The sequence below is a fragment of the Protopterus annectens genome, chromosome 8.part1 (assembly GCF_019279795.1).
Source record: "Protopterus annectens isolate FY-2018-M chromosome 8.part1, PAN1.0, whole genome shotgun sequence".
NCBI classification, from domain to species: domain Eukaryota; kingdom Metazoa; phylum Chordata; order Ceratodontiformes; family Protopteridae; genus Protopterus; species Protopterus annectens.
The window spans coordinates 239,036,834-239,061,652 of record NC_056742.1 but is presented as its reverse complement, the minus strand read 5'-3'; the positions used below and the strand labels follow the sequence as shown (position 1 = coordinate 239,061,652).

Here is a 24,819-nt window from a genome sequence, read left to right as displayed (position 1 = left end):
TCCTCCTAGGAGGCTGTTCTTCCTTCCTAGAAAGGCTATCCCACCTTTCTAGAACCTTAAGTTTGTTCTGAATAAAACTTTCAACTTTTGAACCAGCAACATCGTCTTCTGTAAAATTCTGTACCTTGAAAACTGTTCATCTGGTTTCTGTTAACTCTGTTAGAAGAATTTTACAAGTCCTAATGGGTATCCCATCCTTATCTTCCATAAGGACAGTGATTCCATGAGGGCTAACACCTCTTCTTTGCCCAAAGTGGCAAATGAGTAATCTGTCCATTTGCCAAAATTTTCCCTTACCACAAAACAGGTGAATCTCCTCCATTCTTTGGATGTACATGGGCAGCTAAGCTTCTACTTTGTGGTTTTTTTCCCTTTTTCTTTCAGTCCAGAAAGACTGGCCAACTCCTGGTTTTCTTTCTTAGGCAGAAACCATTGGAGAGAGATCCTTCACACCCTGGCCTTTTTACTGCCAGCATGTTTGAATCTAAAGCAAGTTTGTGCATTTAGAAAGACTGAGAAGCAGTTTTCATTTTCCTTTTCCTTTTGGGAGAGAAGGACCAACACTTGCCAAGCAAACTGTTTCAAAGTGGATTGTAGATGTTTTTGCGGACTGGTGGCAGTCCAGCAATTTGAAAACGATACTGTGAAAGGCCACTCAGCCAGGGCTGCTGCTCGAGTACTTTGGCTACTGATAGCCTTTTCACACCAAGTGTTTAATGCTGCTTTAATGATTTCAGTAGTCTGCTTATAAGCCTTTCTACTTGGCTTTCCTTCAGCTCCTTCCACCTTGTGGGATGTTGATGCTTGGAATTCATTGCAATTGTCTATTCGCAGAGGATGGTCACCTTCCGTCAACTTAGTGTTAGAGTTCAGTTAAGCGTGTATATTTATATCTCTGTAAAAGAAAATGTAGATGACAGATTTGTAGAGGTGTACTTGCTCCTTGACTGGAGGGCGTCTTAGAAAGAGACTAGGCACACAACTTTACAGTCTGTGATATAAAGCATGCTTTGAGTGTAGGAGCTTCTGAGAAAGGTTGCCTAATTGAAGAGGAAGGCTAATATCTAATCATTGAAACCCAAGGAGTATCCTGTTTAGGTCTGTTGGTTATGCAAGAATTTATGTAAGGTAACCTGCGTTTGGTCTTTTTGGGACATTGTCAGGATATTAGACTGGCAGGTTGACAAATTATGGTACCATTTGCTTTCACATTTACCCAAGGGTGCATTTTCCTGTAGTTGATTTGTTGTGGTATTTTCTGCAGACATAATTCGATTTTTAAAGTTGCTGTTTATTAAACTTAAGTAGGAAGTTCCTTCTTTGACATAAGAAGTTGACATTTTTTCCCATCAAAGCCTTTATCTTTCAGGGAATTTAATTATCCATCAAAACAGAAATCTGTTTTGTGGGAAAAATACTGCTGATTGTGGTCTTAAGTCTAACTTATTTGAAAGCAGGTAGAGTTTCCAACATTTGTAAACATCTCAGTAGTACACATTTCAGACATGACTCGTATGTTGCTAACTGTATTTCTTCATGTCTTTGTAGTTGGTCCATGACAAAGAAGTTGCAGCAGAAGATGAACAAGTGTTCCTTATGAAACAGCAGGTAAGAATCAGCAAATCTGGAGAGTGGGTGAGGAGGTGGTGGAAACTGCATGGTTGAGAAATTCTTTTGGCATACAAGTTAAACTTAAGATTTTGTTTTGAGTGGGTGAACTGCTCTACATAAAGTGGCAGAGTGCTGCAGACCAAGTTTTTCTCATCACGTCATAGTATCTGAGTGTGAATGGTAGAAGATGGATGAATGGCTTCTATAAACAAGACTGTTGGTGGATTTTGGCTTTAAATTAAAGCTAAAGGGGGGATAAAGGCATGTTGCATAAGGATTTAGGTCAAGGGACTTGTAGATTAGGTTAAAGTGGGATAATTTTATGTAAAGACACCAACACAGTTATAAAATTCTCACCACTAAAATTTTTGAGAAGGCCGTCTGTTGTGGCCATTGCCGCATCCCTTATCTCAAGGTAGTGGGTGCTCACCATTTTCAGCAGCAGTTTTCCATGGTGTTCAGAAAGTGCACAACTTCCAGAAGCACTACATGTTCACTGTTCTTGAAAGAGACTAATGCAGTATGTATCTGTGGTAGTCCGGTACTGGAATAGAATCTTCAGTGATAGTACATTGGACTTGAGCACTGTATTGTAAACTGCAAAGTCATAATGCTCTAACCTGTCCACTTGCTGCTCGTGACATTTCAAACTTGAAGCCTTGTCATGCTGCTAAATGGAGACGACATTTGATGACAGACCTTAAAGTGCATTGAAGAGGGAGAGTTCAAGTAATGGGTAGGCATTTGACTACGAGACAAATAACAGGCATCTGACAGAATGACGCATTTAAAGTGGAACCTGTGTGTTGAGAGACAGCCTTACAAGACTATCTGCAAATATATAGAGCTGAGTATATTTTTCTGTATTATTCTGCATTATAGAGCTAAATTGTTGCTTAGATATTTGTTGTCTTACTGTTCTGCAAATATACAGAGATCAGTATATATTTTTTTGGTTTTATAATTTGCACTCTCATTCCTCACATCTCTGTTGAAACTTTTCCCCACCCCTCCCTGTTCTTGGTTGTAGTTTAAATTTGGTGGCTTTTGCAGTGCCCGCCCCACTGTAGATTTGATCTAGGACACTCCCCCAGTCCCATCTCTTTACCGCATTCTACCTAATAAACCCTTCCTGCACTTGCTTTTAGTCCTTTTTTAATTACATTTTTTCAAACTGTGTGTGGACTAATATTGCTACATACTCAAGTGTGCCAGCTTGCACTGCATGTGAATTGTTTTTACTACTGTTTTTGCTACTTTTCTGAAAAAAAAAAATTGTAAGCCTGTTTCCTACCTTTCCTGTAATTAGTGTTCCAGATACAGATTTGCTGTATCCAGGACTACTTGTAAGCTTCTGAGCACCCCCAAGCCTTTCTGTGTTGGAGGGAAGACGCCTAGCTTATCAGTGGGAGTGGTAAGCACTAGGTATCCTGTCTACCACATAAGGAGTGGTTCTGGCCCAGAATTTGTAGTTATTGGCCGTTTGGGCGGTCTTTCTGATTTGAAGGCCTGCATTTGCACTTGTTTCTGTCCTGTAACTCCTGGGCCCATCTCATTTGCTCACTAAATTTTTTTTTTTTTTTTTAATATCATCTGCTTTTACTGCATTTGTGTTTCTTCCTACTTTATTTTGCTTTTGCGTCATCTTAAAAGTACTCCGTTGTATTTATTACTGCTTGGTGTAACTCATTCTAAGTCTTTTAGTTTAAGCACTTGGGCTTCAGACCAATTGTTTTACATTAAGAAGGTTTGTGGTCTGCACTGTAGTGGCAGAACAGGTAGCTTACATCCTTCTAAGATGGGAACTGTTGATTGAGGGCTCAGTGTCTGTTATTCTAAAAGTGTATTAATTCTGGTTTAAGCACTTGGGCTTCAGGCTAGTTATTTTACATTAAAAGGGTTTGTGGTCTGCACTCTTATGGGAGGAGAGGCTGGACTCTGCCCTTCTGAGCTGGGAATTTCTGGTTAAAGGCTTATAGTGCCTGCATATTTGAACTGTTTCTTACTGAAATTGGTACACCTGGTTTGCTGTAGCATAGACTAGATCCAGGCCTGCTGAATCTAGCTTTGTTTGTATGCTTATTTCCCTGAAATGCTAATTCCACCTAAAATGCGGCTTTTCAGCGCTTCTGTGGATCCCTAGTGATATCTGCATTGCTTACTGTACCTATTTCCTTGTTTCACTTGAAAGAAAGTTACTGTTTATCGTTTTGCATTTGTTACCTGTAACACATTGCATTTAAGTTACCTGGCACTTGCTCAGTAAAGCAATCGTATAAGTCAGCACTAAAAAATTAAAAGCACTACACCCTCACAAACTCCCCTTGAGTACCTTGTTCCCCATTGGCCCTTTTTTTCAATTATAAAGGAATTCCCAATACTATTCTAGCATGTCCAAAGGTCAGTTGTCAATCTCCTTTCCGGTCCAGCTGGTGAATCTGGGAATCTTGAAGCAATGTTACAACTGCCTCATGTACACAGACAACCCTCTCCTCCTCCCAACAAATTCCAACACATGTGAGAGATGCAACCATATAGCCATACTGGAGGCTAAGCTCTCTCAACTCAGTACTGGCAAAACCAGTCAGGAGGAGAAGGAAACCACAATCAGTACAATTCTAGTCTCGCATAGACCTACCATGACAGCAAACCAAACACATAAACACACAAAAACATACTCTGAGGCTCTAAATAAAAATCTGCCTAAGCAGCAGAGACCTCCAAAGCAGACACCCAAGCAACCGCTACCCCAAAACAAAACACGTGCAACACATAGCTCACAAAGCCAGTGTGCCGAACAGTTACAGCCCTTAAGGCTAAACACCACACCTGATACACTTGTAATAGGTGACTCTATAGTCAGGCACACGGACGTCCCGCTCACCAGGCTGAACAAGGAGAAGGTCACTGTGAGCTGCCTGACGGTCGCTAGGATCCGCCACATAACACAAGCACTTAGGTCACTCCAAGGCAAGTACAAATATGACTCAAGTCATTGTCCATGCTGGTGTGAATGACCTGAGACGTACCTTCCTGGACTACATGAAAAGAGACAGAGGAGCTCTCTGAGCATATAGCCCAGGCAGGTATGACCCTGACCTTGAGTAGCATCTTACCCTCACCAAGAATGATGCCACAGTATGAAGACAAGATGATCAATTTCAACAATTGGCTTAAGTATTGGTGTCATTCAAAGGGGATCAAATGCCTGGGATGACATGCTCGACAAGCCACGATGCTTCACTAGGAACGGCTTGCACCTGTCACCCCTGGGCTTTCGGATATTGGCAAAGGCTCTTGCTACCCCCATAGTGCCTTTTTTATTCAAGGCTCAAAAGACAAACCCACCTCCATAGGTATCACAAGGGATAAGAAATTGAGTAATGCTACTCAACGCCAGAAGTCTAAACCTCAAGATGCATGCACTCGAAACTCTCCTTAGCATGGAGAACATCGATATCTGTGCAGTAACAGAAACCTGGTTCAAGGCTCCTGAGAGCAACCCAGCACTACCAGGTTATACCTCATACCATGCTTTTCGGCCCCAAAACTTGGACTGAACCACAAAAGGAGGGGGAGTATCAATATCCGTCAGATACCCACACTTCCAGGTTGGTGGCACAGCACAAAGCATCAGAGACTATCCATGTGCAACTAACAGTGGGTAAAACTGCCTTCCAGTTTATAGCCTGCTACAGACCACCCTCCCAAACCCAGGAACCCCACTCGGCCTTCCTGAGAACACTGGAAAATATGAAGGTCTCTCCAAACACCATTTTATTGGGCGACTTCAACTACCCAAACATAGACTGGGAGCATTACTCTAGGTCCAACACCCTAGCCCAAAGGTTCCTAGAATTTATAAACTCAAATGCTATGGAACAACTTGTTACCACTCCCACAAGAGGGGAAAATATACTGGACCTGATCATCACCAACATGTGGACTCTAGGCTCCAGACCAGAAGTGTATCCCTCACTGGTAAGATCAGACCATAAACTAATCTCACTAGATATTCACATCCCGACTCCACCCCCTGCCCTGAAAACCACAGTGAAAAACTTCTCTAAAGCAAATTTCACACTCCTCAAAACTGAGGTGGAATCTTCAAAGCCTCCGGGCCTGTGGAAAATATAGCCCAGACTGCAGAATCCTTTATAAACGCATTCTGTGAACACCTTCAGGAATGTATGGATCATGCAATCCCAAATAAAACCAAGACCCAGTCCTCCAAAGGCAGATGTCCTGTCTGGTGGACCCCAGCCATAAACAAACTATACAATGGAAGGAGGAAGCTACTACATGATAGAGCAAAATCCCAAAAAGGGAAGGCATCTCTGATCAGTATTAGCAAAAAACTACGGGCACTCATAAAATAGTCTAAGGCCAACTTCGAGAGAAAAATTGCACAGGACATTAAGGATAATCACAAGGCTTTCTTTAGTTATGTTAGGAACCTGGGTGGGAATTCCCGGATATGCTCAGAATTAGTCCAAAATGACAAAAAATACACCGAACCCACAGACATTGCCAACATCCTAGCTGACAGGTTCAGTGCAAAGCCCCCCCCCCACCAAAAGGGCAAATATCTATCCCAGCAGAGTGCTGCCCCTCTGACATCTCTGATGCTCAGGTAAGAGCTGCCCTCTCAAAAGCAAAAAACACAGCATCAATGGGACCAGACGGTGTCCCGGGCTGCGTCCTACATGAACTCCAAGAAGAGCTAAACCCAAACATAAAACTACTGTTCAATCTCAGCCTTACTACAGGATATGTACCCAAAGAGTGGCGTACAGCAACAGTGGTCCCTCTCCACAAAGGTGGTGCCTCAACGGATCCTGGAAACTATCGCCCCATAAGCCTGACTAGCTTGGTCTGCAAAGCTATGGAAAGGATCATCATGGACCTCATAAATAAAGATATTGGGGACCTACAGACACTGGATCCTACCCAGTTCGGCTTTAAGGGCAGATCCTGCCTCTTAAACCTGGTTGATTTCTTTGAAACGGTCACCAAGGCCATTGACGAGGGGAAGGTGGTCCACACAGCCTACCTGGACCTTGCAACAGCCTTCGATAAAATACCCCACTCGGGCATTACAGATAAGCTCACCAGCTTAAATATAAACCCCTATGTCACTATATTGGTTGCAAACTGGCTCAAGGACAGAACCCACATGGTTAGAATTGCTGGAGCCATGTCAGACTCCAAACTAGTTACAAGTGGCATCCCACAAGGCTCAGTCCTGGTACCTGTCTTGTTCGGTATATATTTCTCAGAGGTGCAGGCCAACACGGAAGGACTGTGGCTGACCAAGTTCGCAGATGACTGCAAACTGGGTGCCATAATTGACTCTCCAACCGACACAAGCATCCTCCAAAAGGGTCTCATAGAAACAGACAACTGGTGCCAGAGCCATGTCCTCAAGCTAAACGCCTAAAAGTGTATAGTTATCCCCTTTGGCAAAAACAAAGTGCCCACAAATTACCACATAGGTGGTAATTCATTAAGTACAGAAGAAGTAATTAGGGACCTGGGGACCCAAGTTGATAGCAATCTCTCATTTGACAACCACGTGGCCAAAGTGGTTAGGAAAACATTTTATATAGCCCACCTAATCATGAAGGGATTCACATCTAGATCAGGGGAGGTCATTGTGCCTCTTTACTCATCCCTCATCAGGCCCATTAATTGAGTACAATGCCTCTTTTGGGTTGTACCTTACCAGACACCTGCAGCAATTGGAAAGACCCCAAAAGTACCTCACCAAGAGGATCAAAGGGCTCAATCAGATGCCATATGCTGCCTGGTTAAAGAAACTCCAGCTCTACTCAATGGCATACCGCCTGCTCAGAGGCAATCTGTGCCTGACGTATAAAGCCATGTCCAACCTGGAATTAATGGACATGCTGCACCTCAGAAAATCCAAATCCCATCGAGCTACACGCTCGAGAGACTTGAACCTTAGCACTGAAATAAATAGGACATGCTGGAGGGACAGATTCATAACCCAGAGGCTCCCTTCACTCTAGAATAAAATCCCAGTCCAGGTTAGGCAGAGTCCCTCATTGACTCTCTTCAAGAGGAATCTTGAGTGGATGGGAGATCGTAGGTTTACCCCGGGTATCACTTCTGTATCACTGTTAGACAGAGGCACAGTATACTAACCTTGAAAAAGGGCATAGCAAAATTAATTTAAAATGGGTGGCGAAAGCCCAACACACTCTGGCTAGGCTTATAAATGCCCTAGGGCAGATAGCCTAGTATGAACCTATGAACAGCCCGCTTATGTAAAACGGGCATATGTGAGAGGAGAGTTTGGTTAATAGCTCACTTATACAAAACTAGTTTGTCTGCAAAGGATTTGGTTGACAGCTCATTTATGCAAAGTTATGTTTTCCTTGGTTGTTATGAACATTAGATTTTTGGGTGACGTTCTTGATGTTGAGAGTCCATTTTGCAATTATGGTTTTCACATGGCTACATATCTACTTGAAATATTGTTTCTGTTGCTTTTGAAAACTCATTGCGCCTTTTTGTTATGTTTTGGAATTCAAGAGGTTGTTTTGGAAGTTTATAGATTTCATATTCTTGATTTGGTTTTGGACAAATGTTTTTCATAGTTGTACTCCTGATTGTCATGCTATTTGTAGTAAATGAAACAAATTTTTTATGCCTATTTTGGGCTGGTAGATCTTAGCTTGTCTGCTGCTATTTCCCTGTTTCATAAATCCTGGTTAGTTCCTGAGTTCCATGTTTCTAAAAAGATTTAGAATAAATGCACATTCCATTGCTCTGGTTTCAGTTAAATGACTTGATCCAGATCCCAGGGTGCATACTACCATGCTTACAGCTTTTCTCTTAAAATATTATGTTACTGCTGTGAGGTACAAGTATGAACATATATGGTTCACATATCCTGAATTTTTAAATTCTGTTTAAGAAGCACTTTTCAGACTTAAAATGTCAGCCAGTTCTGCTTAATAGTTTGTCCCTAAATGTTTTTTTGTCCTGATTTTGTTGCTTCACCATCAAGGTTCAGTTGGCAGCTATGTTTAATTTTCATATTGGTCAAGGCCAAATTTCTCAGACCATCAGAAGTGTTTTTGAAAGGTCCTTTCTTACTCAGACCCTGTGTTTTTGGACCCTGTTCCTCCCTGGGATCTTTTATGGTTTTACAAGGTCAGACTACTGCCCCAGTCTACTTCAGCCAGTAGAGTATCAAAGCTTCAGTCAGTTTCCAGTGTACCACCTTATTTCTTTTTCATGACTACTGTGTTTTGTGCCCTAACCCATCCTTTCTGAAGTGGCGTCGGAATAGAATTTGAATCAGTTTGTTTAGCTTTTTGTTTTCTTCCCTAATTTCACTAACCTAGTGTATGCTTTATTATCTAGATATTCATTACCATCTTGGGTTATGTTTGAACAAGACTAAACATTTCAGAAAGTCTTATTAGCTGTTTGTGTCCTATTCTAAGTTTAAACTGGGGAACCAGTCTCCAAGGTCATTTTCCTGATGAGTGTCTGATTGTATTGCCTTTGTTTGAAGGTCTTTCACTTCCCTGTAAGCCCAGGGCACTCTCCACCAGAGCAGTTGCCACTTCTACACCCTTTTTCAGTTGTGCCTCTTCAGATGAAATTTGTTAGTGTAATGTGGTAAAGTACTCAAACTTTTGTCACCCATTACAAACTAGATTTTCCTATCAGGTGTGATCTGCCTTTAGCTTCACTGTGTTGTGAAACATTCTTAATACCACTCGATTGACCATCTGGGCCTTTTGTCCCACAAGTTGAGACAGAAGACAACATTATGGTAGGTACATAACCTTCATATCCAGTGGTCCATGTTGTCTTCAGTCCTTCTCAACCATCCCTCCTACTGTTCCCCTTGTCAAATTGTCATCTCAGTTTCTCTCGTAGGAGGCCTAGCAAACCAGCACAAGAACTTGAGGTCCTCTTGTCTGTTTTTCCATATGTTGTATAGTAAGAGGTCTATCTTCTCTCCTTTTATTGTGTACAAGTTTGTATAAGGGGCAAACTATCGGAGGAGTAATAGTGTCCCAGGGTCTTGTGGGAAATGAGGTGGAGCCTGACTGCTGAAGGTTTGGTATAGCTGCTGTCTGATTTAGATATAAAGAACCCATAGGTTGAAATGGGCAGAATAAACCCTGGTTTATCATTATGGTAAGTACATAATTAAAACATTTGGAAGGTATGCGCAGTAGTATTTGCCTTTTGAAAGCTATGGAAAGGGAATTGAGGTCAGAACCCCTCCTGTTGAACAACCAGCTCATGTGACAGTCCATGATCAAATAGGTCATTATGGGCACCATACCTGTCAACCTGGAAACATCAAAAATCTTGACAAATGCCCATGAAAAGTAAGTACAACTGGCCAAAAATCAGGATGCTGATTAACATGAAGTTTACATATATAATCATGTAACCCCCTGCTCTGGTGGAATTGTAGGATACCAAAATGAAGATTGAAGTCACTACACAACAATAATACATAATGGCAGATATTTGAATTTCAGACTTGATGTCCCTCAGAAAATACACAAGGCAAAACCTGTTATTCTAGCAATTGAGTGTAACATTTCATCATAATGAGGTACACTTGAGAGGTTTGATTAGCAGTTTTTGAAAAGCATACATGTGGAATAACAGATGTGTTGTACCTTTAAAAAGTTTTTCCAAGGTCTGTGTCTGCATATAAATGCCAAGCGAGTGTTAGCTGCAGTGCCATTTTGAAGGTGCAGCCAGAATGTTAACATCCATGTGCATGATAGCTAATCTGTTTATAAGTTAGTTACTTAACCTAATTTATGATGTGTTTGTATACAATAAAGCTGCTTGAACAAGAACCCTCGATACTTGCATGTTTTATCCTGACTTGGTGTCAGAACCAGGATGGCAAAGACCATTCTTCAGAGCCACAAGGTGCAGAGGTAATGGGGAAGGCAGACTAAAAGAACCAATAGCAAAAAAGGCCAGAAGCAGTCAAAAGTAGAGAATACACACTTGATTTATTTATTGAAAGATTAAACGGAGCATTACAAGGGCACAAAACATATTGTTAAGCAAACTAATAGCACAGAAACATTAAGCAAAAGAGAAGTAGAAAAGAGCTCATTAATCAGATGAAATGTTTGAAACAGAGTTATTTGATAAAATGAGCATTAGAATTGCCACAGAATTGTAAAATGAGCATGTTTAGAGGTAAACGAGCACAAGAAAGTATAATAGTCATGAAAAGAGATTAAATGAGCAAAACGACTGTAAATAGGTTAGAAAAGGGGCACGCTGCGTATAAATAAAGGAAAGGCGGCTGCATGCCTTTTTGGTAAGTTTACTTTGGTACGAATTACTATGTATTGATTGAAGCCTTGAATAGCATAACTAGAGTTTGAAGCATCTCAGTGTGTAAAAGTGCTTACAGTGTATACTTATTACCGTGCATTAATTATTTAGAGTGTGTGTGCAAAATGCAACTATTTCGTAAAGTGCAGTCAAGTGAAGCCATTTCGAAAAATTTCTTGTGCCTGGGTGTGTCTTTTCAGAGTGCTGCCATTGCAGTGTGTCTCTTGCACTATACAGAGTTGTTTGGCAAAGTGCAGCCATTTTGGGGAAATTCCATTGTGCTGTGTACTGTTGATTCGCAAAGTGTAGTTATTCTGAGTTGTTTATTGCCATTACTTCAAAAACATTTATTCTCAAAGTGCCATTACTTTGAAACATTTCATTCGTGAAGTACCATTGCTTCGAGATTGGATTTGGTATTAAAGCAATTACAAGACAAAGGTTCGTACAGTAAAATGATAAATGACTTTAGCATTATTGTCTTCACAAGATAAACTGTTCGTATAGTAAAATTATTTCAAGGCAAGTGGGCTTTACGTTAAAAAGATTTCAAAGTGTTGCAGTGCCCAGGAAACTTATTTTGTGAAATTCAGTTATACAAAGGCTCGTTATGTTACAAGTACTAGCATAAATTTCAAGCACATGTATATGTAGACGTTTGTGCATATTTGCAAGAGTTTTCACTGAGCTGTGTCAATATGGCAGACTGATTTCGCAAGCCGCAACCACTTGTGTTTTGATCAGAACATTGCAGAGAATTGGAGACTATTTGAGCAAGAATACACTATATTTATACAAGCAGCTTATTCTAATAGAGATGCACATACCAGGGTGTTCATTTTGCTGAACATTGCAGGGTCAAAAGCCATTGAAAGTGAGCGTTCATTTGTCTGTGCACCAGCAGTGTATGAAGGTGGAGGAGAAACTCATGTTATGCTGGCTGAATCAAGGTAAGACCCAAAGTGTTTTAAGAGCAAATTCAGAGAAATGTGCAACCCCCAGACTAATGTTACACTAGAGGCATTTTCTTTTACATGAGACATCAAACACAAGGGGAAACTTTCGCAGATTATATTACTAACCTGAGAAACAAAGCTAAAACGTGTAGGTTTGGTGATTTAAAGGACAGACTTGTATGTAGTATTAATAATGCTGCTGCGAGAAAGATTTTGCTTTGTAATAGTAATTTAACGCTGAGTAAAGCCATTGAGATTTGTCATATTCATGAAATTACAGAAAGGCGCACACACATGCTTGCTAGTGATAAGAGCATGGTTTCACTGAGCTCCAGAGCTCATGTAGACAGCATGCAACATGTGACAGGCAAAAGCAGGCCTAAGCACGTGGCAGCAGCAGCCCCTGCGGGACTTCCAGGTAAAACCCGTAGTCTTCTTGCACATTCCAAGAACAGCTCAGTTAAAGGAGCATGCTCAATGCAAAACAAATATTGCTCGGTACAGTGCAAGAGTGAATCAACAAAATCCAACTTTTAACTTTCGAAGTTGTGGTACCAACCGTGAGTCAAGAAGGGAAAAGTGCATGGCATTTGGTCAGCAATGTCATATGTGCAAGGAATAGAACCATTTTCAAAGATTTTGTAAATCAAGTAAGCCTCACACCATTACAAAGAAGGGGTCACTCCAAAACGCAAGTTAATCAAATAGACCTGCAACAGTCAGCTTTCTATGGAGATGGTGTGTCAGTAGTTGGTGAAGAGATTGATACAGTAGACTTATTGACAAGAAATGAAGTGTTTTGTACTATCTGGATCAATGGTAAATCCACCAAGTTTAAAGTAGACACTGTTTCAGTGTAATGTCATGTCTGCAGATACTTTTGCAAGGGTCCGTGCTGGTGAACAACTAAATGTGACTAGTTGTGCAAAACCTATAGCTTGTGGAGGTGAAAATTTTTAACTGAAGGCTCAGTAGTGCTTTCATGTTTTGGATAAGAGCAGTTATAGCCTATTCTGTGTGGTTGAAAGACCTGTGCAGTCATCATTGGGTCTCAGCGACAGTTTGAAAATGAATCTGCTTTCTTTTATCAAAGGAGTTCATCACACATGTCCTAGTTCTAGCTTCACCAGTACTGTTTTTTTTCAGAGTATGCTGATGTTTTCGATGACAGATTGGGCAAACTCCTAGTTGTGCATTCCATGAAATTAGACCCAGAAATCAGTCCAGTGGTCAGAGCAGCAAAACGAATTTTGATAGCTATGCAGCATAAGGTCAATACTCAGTTGGACAAAATGGTGCAACAAAGTGTAGTTTGACAGTTACAGAACCTACCAAATGGGTGAAGTCCATGGTAGCAGCTCATAAAAAAGGATCAGATGAAATCAGAATGTGTATTGACCCAAGATATTTGAATAAAGCATTGAAGAGACTGCATCATCCCATGTGTACAGTCGAAGCGGTTGCAGGCCTGATACCGAATGCTACTGTTTTTTCTGTCTTAGATGCAGAGAGTTCATTTTGGCAAGTGATGCTTGATCGCAAATCTTCATTACTGACTACATTCAGTATCCCATTTGGAAGATATAGATTTATCAGGATGCCATTTGGAATAAATTCTGCAAGTGAAGTCTTCCAGCATGGAGCAAATATATTCAGGTTATCCTTGTGCCATAATAGTAGATGTACTGGTCTGAGGCAGTGGTGAGGTAGAGCAAGACAGAAATCTTTTGAGTTTGACAGAGCACGTGATGTGAACTTGAAACTCAATCCTTTGAAGTGCAAATTCAGACTACCAGAAGTTACATATGTAGGTCACTCACACAGCCCAGACTATGAAGAACGTTCACAAAAAACTCTTGACTCCTATCGGCACAAGCCATTTCTCACTAGACACACTAAAACCACTAGCCAGGACACATCTGCTGTCCACCCTCCTCTGTGCATCTCCAGTACTATCCAGCCTCCGCAAAGCTGACCTAAACAAATTAGAATCTTGGTATAACAAGATTGCTAGATTTGCTACTGAAAACCCTATATAGGACCCATCATTGTGTAGCTCTCAGATAACTAAGTTGGCTAGAGCTGCCTCAACTACTGAAACTCAATCAATTGTCATTGGCTCACAAACTGCACTACTAGCCAGCTAAAACACTGGCACTCCAGAACCTAATTGCACCTTATTCTACAACAAGGACCTTAAGATCTAGTACCTAGAACCACCTAGATGTTATCAAACTTAATAATAAAGCTGGGAAATCTCTCTTCAGCTACTCTATTTCGAGAGCATGGAATACCCTACCTTGGCCACCTGACTTCCAATACCTCCACCAGACAATTTAAAAAGTTCATCAAACCACACTGTATGAATACCTGGTTATGCTCCTGTGACTCCCCTGGATAAACAATCACTTAATCTGTTCCCCAACTTAACCCGATATGCCTTACAATTTCCTTCTCAGTCTTCAGAACTAACCCAGCTGTTTCCTGTTGGATCCACAAATCCAGATTTTTTTGCCCATCTAACCAACCAGAAACCCTGAGTTTTGCTCTCTAAACATTGTTTACTATCAACTCTGCTTTGCTTTTCCAACACCTTTTTCTCAGTTCTCAGTGATGCTGCTTCACCCCTACTACTTAGTAACAACTAAACTAGCCACATCTCCGCTGTTACACTGTTACCCTCTTACTAACATTTTTTCCTGACTAACTGCAACATCCCATACCACCAAAAGGACAGTAGCATATTATGTATCCCACCGAATACTGTGATAAGTGATGACTTGTCTGTTATTTCTATAATATCATCAACATCATGTAAAGAATTTATATTTTTTACTATGTACTATATGGAATTATGTTCTAAACTTCTATGTATTGTCTGACATTTACTGTGTTAAAACTTGATATCCACCATCAGTGTTTGCTGATTTCTTCCTGTTTACTTTTTATGTATTATGTAATCTTATGCATTTTATCTGGAGTTTTTCTCTCCATGCCTCTGCTGAAAATGGCCCTGTGTCCAGTTGGACTTTCCCAGTAAATAAATGTGAAATAAAAATAAATTTGTTTACAAGTGTAGGCTTGAGACCAGACCCGTCCAAGCAAGCAGCCATTCTTGAAATAGCAGCACCAGATAATGTGCAATCTCTACATCATTTTCTTGGTATGGTCATACCTCTCAACCCTGCCGAATTTCTTGTCATTTATCGATTTTGAGGTCCAAATAATGGGTTGCCCTGAATTTCCTATTGACCCCCTTTATTCACAATTCCCAGCCTTTTTAAAAATTTTTTCCACAGCAGCAATCTTCCGCTGACGTCATCACATCTGCAATGACATCAGCATCACAAGTGGCCTGCCAGCCAGTTGGGATTCGGTTGAGGGCTCGAGGGGTGTGACTGAGTTTGTGTTTTGGGCAGCAGCAGCAATGTGCATCTCGGACGGACACTGACTTCAAAATCAAATCCTTTGGACAGGTGTAACGGTATGTACAGTGTATCATACATTATATTGGTGGGCTGGGGCAGTGAGTTTGCAGGACTCTGAGTGAGAATTGTGTTACAGAATAAAAGGAGAAACTTTCAGCAAGTCCCTGGCACTAGTGGAGTTGAGTAAGGACAGACAAGAGCATCAACAGTGCTGAAGCTTCACATTGCTTCACTCCACCCCGAATGCTCTCTGGCAGCTCGAGCTAAGCACCAAAAGCATAACTCAGGCACAGCACTATTATTACCTAACAACTTATGCAAGTTAGTTTGTACTTTTCCTTATGTGCTTGACTGCTTTTACCCCAAGTTAGAGGGCTGAATTCCAGCATTAAGCTAGCATGTGTATTAAATAAATTACAAAAATTGCAAGTCCATGTGGCATGTCTTCAAGAAACAATAAGCAGGTTATTACAGCCCATTGTCTGCACATGTATCAGGAATGGTGTTCGAGAAGAATATTAATTCTGATTAGAAATAAGATAAGCTGGATTTACACACACACACACACACACACACACACACACACACACACACACACACACACACACACACACAGGGTACTTGGGCAGTGGTAAGGGTCAATGCCACACAGAGACTACTGTTGATTTCTATCTTTTATGGGATGAGTGAGACTGATGATACACCCTTTCAGGATTCCATATAGCCTGTGCAACATTGAGGGGGGGGGGGAGATACCATGCACCCATTATTGTGAGGGAGATTTTAATGTAGTGTTCACCAGTGTTAAGGATAGGATACCCAGGCATACAGAAATAATTTGGGGCTTGATGAACAAATTTAAATTAATTGCTATCTGGAGATCTCTGAGCCCTGTGAAATTGAACTGCACTTTTTTTTTTGCACAGAATGGACTATTTTGAAATGAGTTTAGGCAATCAGTGGTACTTAGCTTGAAGCGTTATCTAATCATAGCTTAGTTCTCTGGGTGCATTCCTTTGACTACTGCGCCTGACCAATGCTGGTAACTGAGCTAGACTCATTGTTACTAAAAAGTAGTGAGGATTTGCTGTCTCTTGGACTTTAGAGTGAAGCTTTTTGGCAACAGCTGCAGGATCCAAGAAATAGAATGTAGCATAGATGGGACCTGCTTTAAGAATAACTTTATGGAAGTGATAGACTCCAGGGAAGGAACAGAAATAAAGGGGTTCATGCCAAGCTGAAATATGTAGCTGGTAGACTGAGTGGAACCACACAATGATGTGGGAACTGAGTGTTGAAGAAACTGACCCACTTAAAAAAAAGAGATAAAAGTGATGGTATATTCATTACAACATCAGAAATTGGAAAAGTTGCAGGTCTTCAATTGCAACTGTGCTGATCAGGTTGCCTAGGGTCTTTATACATCTCTTCAGTGAGCACAAACAGGCACTTGCCATTCAGGCACTAGTTGATTATGGTTTATGCTACCAGCAGTCCACGGAATAGGTAATACTAAGAAAACATTTCTTAATTTATTCCATACCACAACAGCCTTTTTGCCTGTTAAATGAGACTGGTAGACAGAGGTTAGTAGTGTCCGTATGTCAGCAGAATTTGAGACTGTGCACACTGCAGTCTTATGGGCATTGTGGAGACGTATTCCCACTTACCAACTCTGGGTTCTGAATCTTGGGGATAAAAAAAATAGGGTGGTCTCTGAACTCCTAGCTTCAGAATTTGAATGACTTGTCCACCTACAACATACCATAACTGCAAAGACTGGTATTGTTAAATGAAGAAATCCGCTTGGGCATCCACTGTTATAGGCATAAATTATGTAAAGCTTTACACTTTAATGCTGATATTAACCTCTTCAATATCGTTTAGGTTTTTTTTGTTTGTATGACAGACATTACAGTAATGGATACCCTTGGTACAGTTTGATATTGTAATTCCTGTTTGCTGTTAATACTACACTCACAGATTTGTAAATAGTTCCTGTATTTTTCTTTTTGATATACCTTTGTTAATACAAGAAATGGAATGTTTCATATGTTCATTAGTAACATTCATATTAGTTAAAAAATGATTATAATAGAAATTTATAGCTATGGCTTGCTGTTATGTATGATGATAATGTTATCGTAATATACTGAAGCATACTCCTAAAGCTCTTTTGGGGTAAGTTTATTGCGCTAAAGTGAATATTTATTAACCAGATGACAAATGACCCCTCATGGGGGAAAGGCATAATATACTTTTTTCTTTACCTCTATTACTTAACATGGGTGTGACTTGACAGATTGCTTGCCCTGAACCTACAACACGAGATGGCTGAGAACATTTTGGAAGATGACAGGAATGTTTAAAGTGTTTTTATTTATTTAAATTTGTTGACTGGGGTTGTCCGACTGGAAGTGGGTCCATTTTCAGCGGAGACCCGGGGAGAAAAGCTCCACAGTAAAATAAACAGACAGTAGTTACATTGGATTACATAGCGATTAACAGTTTAACATAGAAATTACTTGCAACATATTTACAGATGAAGAACATAGTACATCAGTAGACAACTAGAATCTTTATCTGTGAAGTACATAACAGGCATTAACAAATGTAACAATGAAGTTCCTGCTGTATAATAAGTATTAGGCTTATGAGCATCTGAGCTTGCTATCATCAAGGTAGTTAGTGGAGGTGAAAGAAAGGTAGTAGTTGGATGGGGTGGATGATATTAGAGTGGGAGTTGCAAGGGCATAGCCAGCATGTTTTTAGGTGCGCTTTTAATAAAGTTTTGAAGTTGGTGCATGATGGTATGGAGGTAATTGTGGGTGGGAGTGAGCTCCATAATTTGGCTTTGGCACAAGAGAATAGTGCTTCACCAGCAGAGTTATTGGCTTTAGTGATCTGCAAGTGATTTTTGTTGCTGGATCTTAGTGGTCTGGTGGTGCGATAGGGTTGGAGTAGATTCTAGAGGGATGGGACATTTCGTGGATGGTTTACTAGTTTGTGGGCAAGTGAGAGTTGATACCACTGAAGGAGGTGAGGGAGTTCAAGCCAGCCCAGTTCAGCAAGTGAGAGACAGTGGTGACTACGGTAGGATGCCCCTGTGGCGAATTTGGTGATTTTGTTGTAGCAGGTCTCTAGCTTGTTTCGATCACATTGCCTTAGGTTGGTATATACTGGAGAGGCATAAAGTAGGGTGGAGATTAAGGTGGGAATTTGCTATTGAAATCTTTGCTGCTTTGGTGAGAAATTGTTTATTTCTGTATAATGCTCCTAGTTTTTTGTGGACTTTTTTTATGGTCATGGATATGTGAAAGTCAAATTTTAGTTTGTTGTCTATTTCCACTCCTAGCAATTTGGTGTGTAAAGTTGGGTATATAGTGGTGTTGTCTTTTGCTGTGATAAAGTGAGAGTTGTTTTGAGTATGTTTGGTGGGTTGGAAGATGAGTAGCTTAGTTTTGTTAATTTGTTTGCCTTGTTTAATGTTGTATGTACTTGGCAGAATATTTTCATACATTGTGACAGATTCTACCAGATTGTAGATGATTCATAACAATGAGGAATTAAAGGGTTAATTTACAAGGTCTGGGAGAATATGAGCTATGGGGGAAGTTGGATGGATTAAGAAATACGATGGGTAGGTAGCATTAGTTAAAGATTATAACAAACGCAGTGTAAACATGGAATGAATGTGATGATTAAAATGGCATTGTGGAATGTGAATATATTATGTGACCCAGTAAAGCATGGGAATGTATTGCAGTAATAGAAAAAGCTATCCTCTCAGGTGATCTTATTATAGGAAGCATATTTATCTATGGGAGAACATAATTGGTTTTAAGGATATGGATATCAGGATGCATTAGCCTGTAGTGAAGGCTCTGGGGAAAAAATATTGCTAATATTCGGTCAAAAGTATAAATTGCTAAACAGTTTAGTAGACAGAGAAGGGTGGTATGTGACAATAAAGTGCAGAATAGACTTTAATGGTTTAAATATAGCAAGAATTTATAGGCTAACAGAAATCTTGCAGGAATTTAAGGAAATAATTGGCAGGAAGGAATTATAGTAAAAGGAGGAGAATTTATTTAACCACAACTTATGGAGATGTCCAAGGACTTTCAGGATTTTGCAAGTTTGGAAATAAAAAAAATATATATATATATATATATATATATATATATATATATATATATATATATATATATATATATATATGTGTGTGTGTGTGTATATATATATATATATATATATATATATATATATATATATATATATGTATGTATATATATATATATATATATATATACGTGTGTCTATGTATATATATATAATATATATATATATATATATATATATATATATATAAAAACTGCTCTGAGAAAAGATAACACTATCCTGTGTGCTTACTGTTGTAAGGTTTTTGACTTATTTTCAAGGATAGATACAGTATGTACTACAAAGGAGCACAAATATTTGATTTAAAAGTTGGAAAGTGATGCCAATTATATTACCTGATCATGTGCCAGTACAAATGTCATTAATGCTTTCTGACAGGAAAAACATAGAGCAAGGGAAGGAGAATTTCCTTTGAGAAGGTAAGAAGAAATAGAATGAGAGGAAAGAAGAAAATATGGAGCTAAGAATTACAAGGGTTTGCTAAAAAGAACATGGAGTACAAAACAATTGGTTTTAAAATAATGGCAGGGATGGCTTGGACAGCAGTTAGGCAAAAGGGATAATGAGGCTAGAGAGTGATGTTTTGGTCATGCAGAGGGAAATGACTCCTTAATGAAAAGTGAAAGGCACTCAGACTATTAAGTGAAATTTAGTAAACTTGTCAAGTGGACAGAAAATTCTTAGCTACCAGATTTAAACAAGATAAATTAAGTAGATGGGTTTCTGCTCTTTTAGATCATGGGACGCAAAAAAAAAAAATACATTCAAAGGCAACACAGTTTCACCAGATTCTTTGGAGAATTGTGTTAGGAAGAGATTACTAGATTAATGTCTCAATGGAAGCTTAAAAACTTTATAGACAAAATAATGCCTGGAGTGACACTGATTCAGGGTCCAGAAATGATCAGACCACTAACAAGGGAGGAGTGGGATAATCAGTTAAAGTAGATTCACAGTGGGAAATCGCCTGGAATGGATGCAATCCCTGTAGAGTTGAATAAGCTGGGAGGAGACCAAATGAAGCCTAGGAATAAAGAGGTGAGGAATGGGGTGTTCATTCAGAATGTCCTCTTTCTTGTCAAGGGACAGTAATTTAATTCATTTTGAAGCCAGGAAAAGACTCACTCCTGTTGACTGAGTTTGGTCATAAATCATTATTACAAAACCCTCATGTCAAGTCTTATTTGCCAGATTAGCAGTAGTGTTTCCACAGCTGATATGCACTGATTAGTGTCGTTTTCTGAATGGTAGACAATCATTTGACAACATATTGAAAACAGTGATCATAATGCAGGAAGTTATGCAAAGACGTAATAAGCATGGATGCTGAAAAAGCATTTGATAGAGTAAATGGTCTTTGTTATTATTTATTAGACATAGGTTCATAAACCTCTCTGTAAATCCTGTTAAATTGGACATATGTTAGGAAGCGTATGGTAGATACGTAAGCATATGGTAGGTATGTAAATGTAAGTAATGTAAATGTAGAGTAATTGCAGTGTCGAAGGGTGCAATGCAGGTGCCCACTTTCGCTTTTGTTCACTCTTTACTTAGAACATCTTCCCTTGAAATTAAGGAGGTCAAACTTTGTGGCTTCAGTATAGAGTTTGGTGAAACAAAATTGGCATTGTAAGTAGATGACTTATGACATATTGAATTATTTCAATTACCCAGAAATACAGTTTAACACTTTTTGATATATTGGGGAAATTTGGAAAAAAAAAAGTCCAGATGTAAGTTAAATTTTGGTAAGTCTAAGAAATCTGATTGAAAGTGTCACAAAAGCTGGAAGGATACTAAGGATAAATTATCTAGAGATGAAATAGGTTGTAGTCTGTTGTGTGAAGAAAGCAATCAAGGTAATGAAATTTTAGATATTCTGTTGGAATTGTTTACAGAAGTTCTTCTATACTCCTCCTAGGTTGAATGAACTGTTTCCAGATTTGTCCAGTATATGTTGACATGTTTTTTGGATCTACCACAGATTAGAAGATTTTGAAAAGCTATTACAAGAAATATATAGTAGGTTGTGAACAGAATATGGGACTTTATTGGCTATCTATTTCCTTGGGGATCTGAAAAAGGAAATTGTAACAAAGGAGATAGTGAACTTGGTGTAATAATAATGTCAGGTAAGAAGTATATCACTAAGAAATGGAAGGGCAAAATTTACCATCTAGTAAAGATGTGTTTGTTTTAATTAAGCTAATAACTCAAGTCATGATAGTATTAGGAAATAAGAAAGATCACCAACTCCAAGGAACAATTGGTTTGCATTTAGGACAGGTGCATGCATACAAGTCCCAGATGAGACTCTTAATTGCCACATAGCTCCTTGTAGCCCTCCTTAGTGTTATGTTGTATGCAAAGGAATATGAGATTGTGTTAAGGGCTATTTGTCCCAGTCTTGTCAAATTTTTTTAATTAACCATGATCTGATGCTATTTAAAGTTAAATCTGTAGAAAAATAAATCACTTCAGTAGTGTGAGTTTTAAGTATTTAGCACTGCCACATTTATTTGCACTTAAGGCATTGCTAACATTTTGTACATTAAGGTGCTGTGCCATGTTATGCATCTGGAATCATAATGTGGTTTAGATTGTGCCATGTTTAAATTGTCTGATTTGGCGGTGATAAAACAGTAATGTCTATGCACAAGTGGAGATGTTCATATTTCACTGTTGCAGTCATTACAGTTGGGTTATCCTGCTGACAGGCTACCCGCAGTCGGCTACCCGCAGTCGGCCCGAGTTCCAAAGTCTAGGTCCAGCGTTGGTTGCTGTCGCCCTCCTCCCTGACGTCAGTGTGTCAGGGGTATAAAAGATGCAGCAGACGCTATTTTCTTCAGTCTTTCTTGCCGCGCGGTGCCTGAAGCAAAAGCAGTTCGCAAGTGCCGGTCAGCAGACTCCTGAGATTTTCAAATTCGAATTTCAGATCCGAAGTCTTCATTAAAGCTAAGTACCCCATTGGGGAAACTTTTTTTCTTGCTCCAGACCGATGTCAGAAAAAGTTAATAATTGTATTTCTTGTGGGAAGCAAATACGTCAAGGATTTTCATTCTTACTGTATTCCTTGCCTAGGCCCTGACCACGACGCTGCTAGTTGTCGGTTTTGTGCTACATTTAACCAACGCACTATTAAGCATTGGTACGATTTTGCATTTCATTACTTTGGCAGAAGATTCATTTATATAATGCCGTCGGAACAGCCGACTACCGTAGTTTATAAAAAGCGGAAAGAAAAGGACAGGCATCCGAGGTCGAAAACTGACGAGACTTCTGGTAGACCTGTCGCCAGTTCGCCGGTTCTCAGTGAGGCGCTTTCGAAGCCCCTGACACCCACTACCTCAGAGCCACAAGCCGCTTCCGACTCCCACGTGGAGCCGACTAGGCCGCTGGAAACTCAAGGTATTGGACACTCGGAAGCTATTCCCTCAGATGGGTCCAGAGCCGCTGAGCAGGCATCTGCTTCTGAGGGTGTTTTCAGGCCTACACAGTTGTATGTAAAACCAACTTCAACTTCAGAGGCAAAGACTAAAGCAGCTCTAAAGACAAGGAAACAAGTACAGCATTCTCCTGGACAGGTCTCCGTGCCTAAAAAACAGATACTTAAAATGGCAGAAGACCTAATTACTTTGATCAAGGGTTCACATCCCCTCCTGATAAGAGGCCTAGGCAAGAGATAGAATATAAATCTTCAGATCAGGTTTCCATTTCCTCTGATTCCTCTTCTGAACAGGAATATTCTCTTCCTCCCTATGAGGATTCTGATGCTGAAGAATTTATCCCTTCAGCCTCTCCTCCTGAGGATTATTATTTTTGGGAGACCCTGCATACTTTGAGGGAGCATTTCCACTGGGAGAGCCAAGATTACTCCGAATCCAGGAAAAGGCTCAGAGACTTCATTACCTCAGCACAGGCCCCTTGCTATTCCTCCTGTTTTAGACATTGTAGATGTATTTTCAGAGTCCGGTCTGTCTCCTGACTCTCTACCACCAGCTCCTGTTAAACCAGACAGATACTACAGGGTTCCTGAGTCACATAAATTTCTTTATAAAAACCCTGCTGCTGACCCAGAAACTCTCTCTCAGGGTCCCAAATGGGTCAAGGCTTCCACTGCAAAAAAACATATCCCCTCTGATAGGGATTCAAGGGCCCTGGACAGATGGGAGTAAAAGATTTATATTTCTGCTACCTTGGCTGTAAGAGCTTTAAATTGTCACTTTCCTATGCTTAAATATTAGCAATATCTTATGTCACTGCTTAAACAGAAAATGCTGACAAATTCAGAATGTGCAGAAAACAAATGCAAGATTTATTGCATGCAGCTAAACAAGTGGGAAAGCATACTTTGCAATGTGGTTTTGATTCTCTAGAGGCCTCCGCAGGGCTGCTGGGTTCTGTCATTAGGAGGCATGCTTGGTTAACAGAACAGAATCTGTCCAGTCATGTTAAAGCAAAACTATTAGATGCTCCATTACAGCATGATACCTTGTCTGGTGTTAAAGCAGAAGAGGTGTTGAAGAAAATGGAGGACAAAGCTAAATCTATGCAAACAGTCAAGGATTTCTTACAGGTGGCCTCCCAGATTTAGCAGGAACTGGCCTACGAAGAATTGGTCCTTTCCAGTGTCAGACAGGCCACAAAGAGGCAGATCACAGCCCCAAGGCTCATACAGGCCTAAACAATGGGGTGCTTCTACCTCCAAAAGCAGAGGAAAAATCACAGCCATACAGGAAACGGTCTCAATGACTTTCCCCTGCCAGCACCAAGCAGTTATCTTCTGGCAGCTCCTTTTGGGGGGAAAACTATCACTTTTTTCACAAAATTGGCACATGATCACCCAGGGCAAATGGGTCTTACATATCGTATCACAAGGCTACAGGTTCCACTTTCACACCCTGCCAAGGCCAAATGGTATGCCAGACCTGCCACGCAATCAGTGGGCACAGGCACAAAAACTAGTTTCATCCCTCATGGACATGAGAGCCATTCAACAATTACCACAGCAAGAGCAGGGACTAGGATTTTACTTAAGGCTATTCTTGGTGCCCAGAAAGGGCAAAGCCTGGAGACCAGTACTGGACCTGTCTATCCTAAACACATTCCTGGATATTCCAAAATTCAAAATGTTAACTCTGCAGCAGCTTCTGCCCATGTTGGGCAAGAAGGTGGCTTGTGACTTTAGACCTAAAAGAGGCATACCTGCATGTCCCAATCAGACAATCATGCAGAAGATCCCTCAGATTTATAGCTGGCTCAATGCACTACCAATTCTC

General features: G+C 40.2%; 1 protein-coding gene across 1 annotated transcript in view; it reads left to right on the top strand.

Moving 5' to 3' along the window:
- Positions 1-24,819, top strand: part of DYNC1LI2 (dynein cytoplasmic 1 light intermediate chain 2) — a 720,614-nt gene that overhangs the window by 230,439 nt on the left and 465,356 nt on the right. The window contains exons 8-9 of the mRNA XM_044081588.1: positions 385-493; positions 1,549-1,608. Coding sequence (XP_043937523.1) covers positions 385-493; positions 1,549-1,608 — 169 coding nt within the window. The remainder of the gene's footprint in view (positions 1-384; positions 494-1,548; positions 1,609-24,819) is intronic.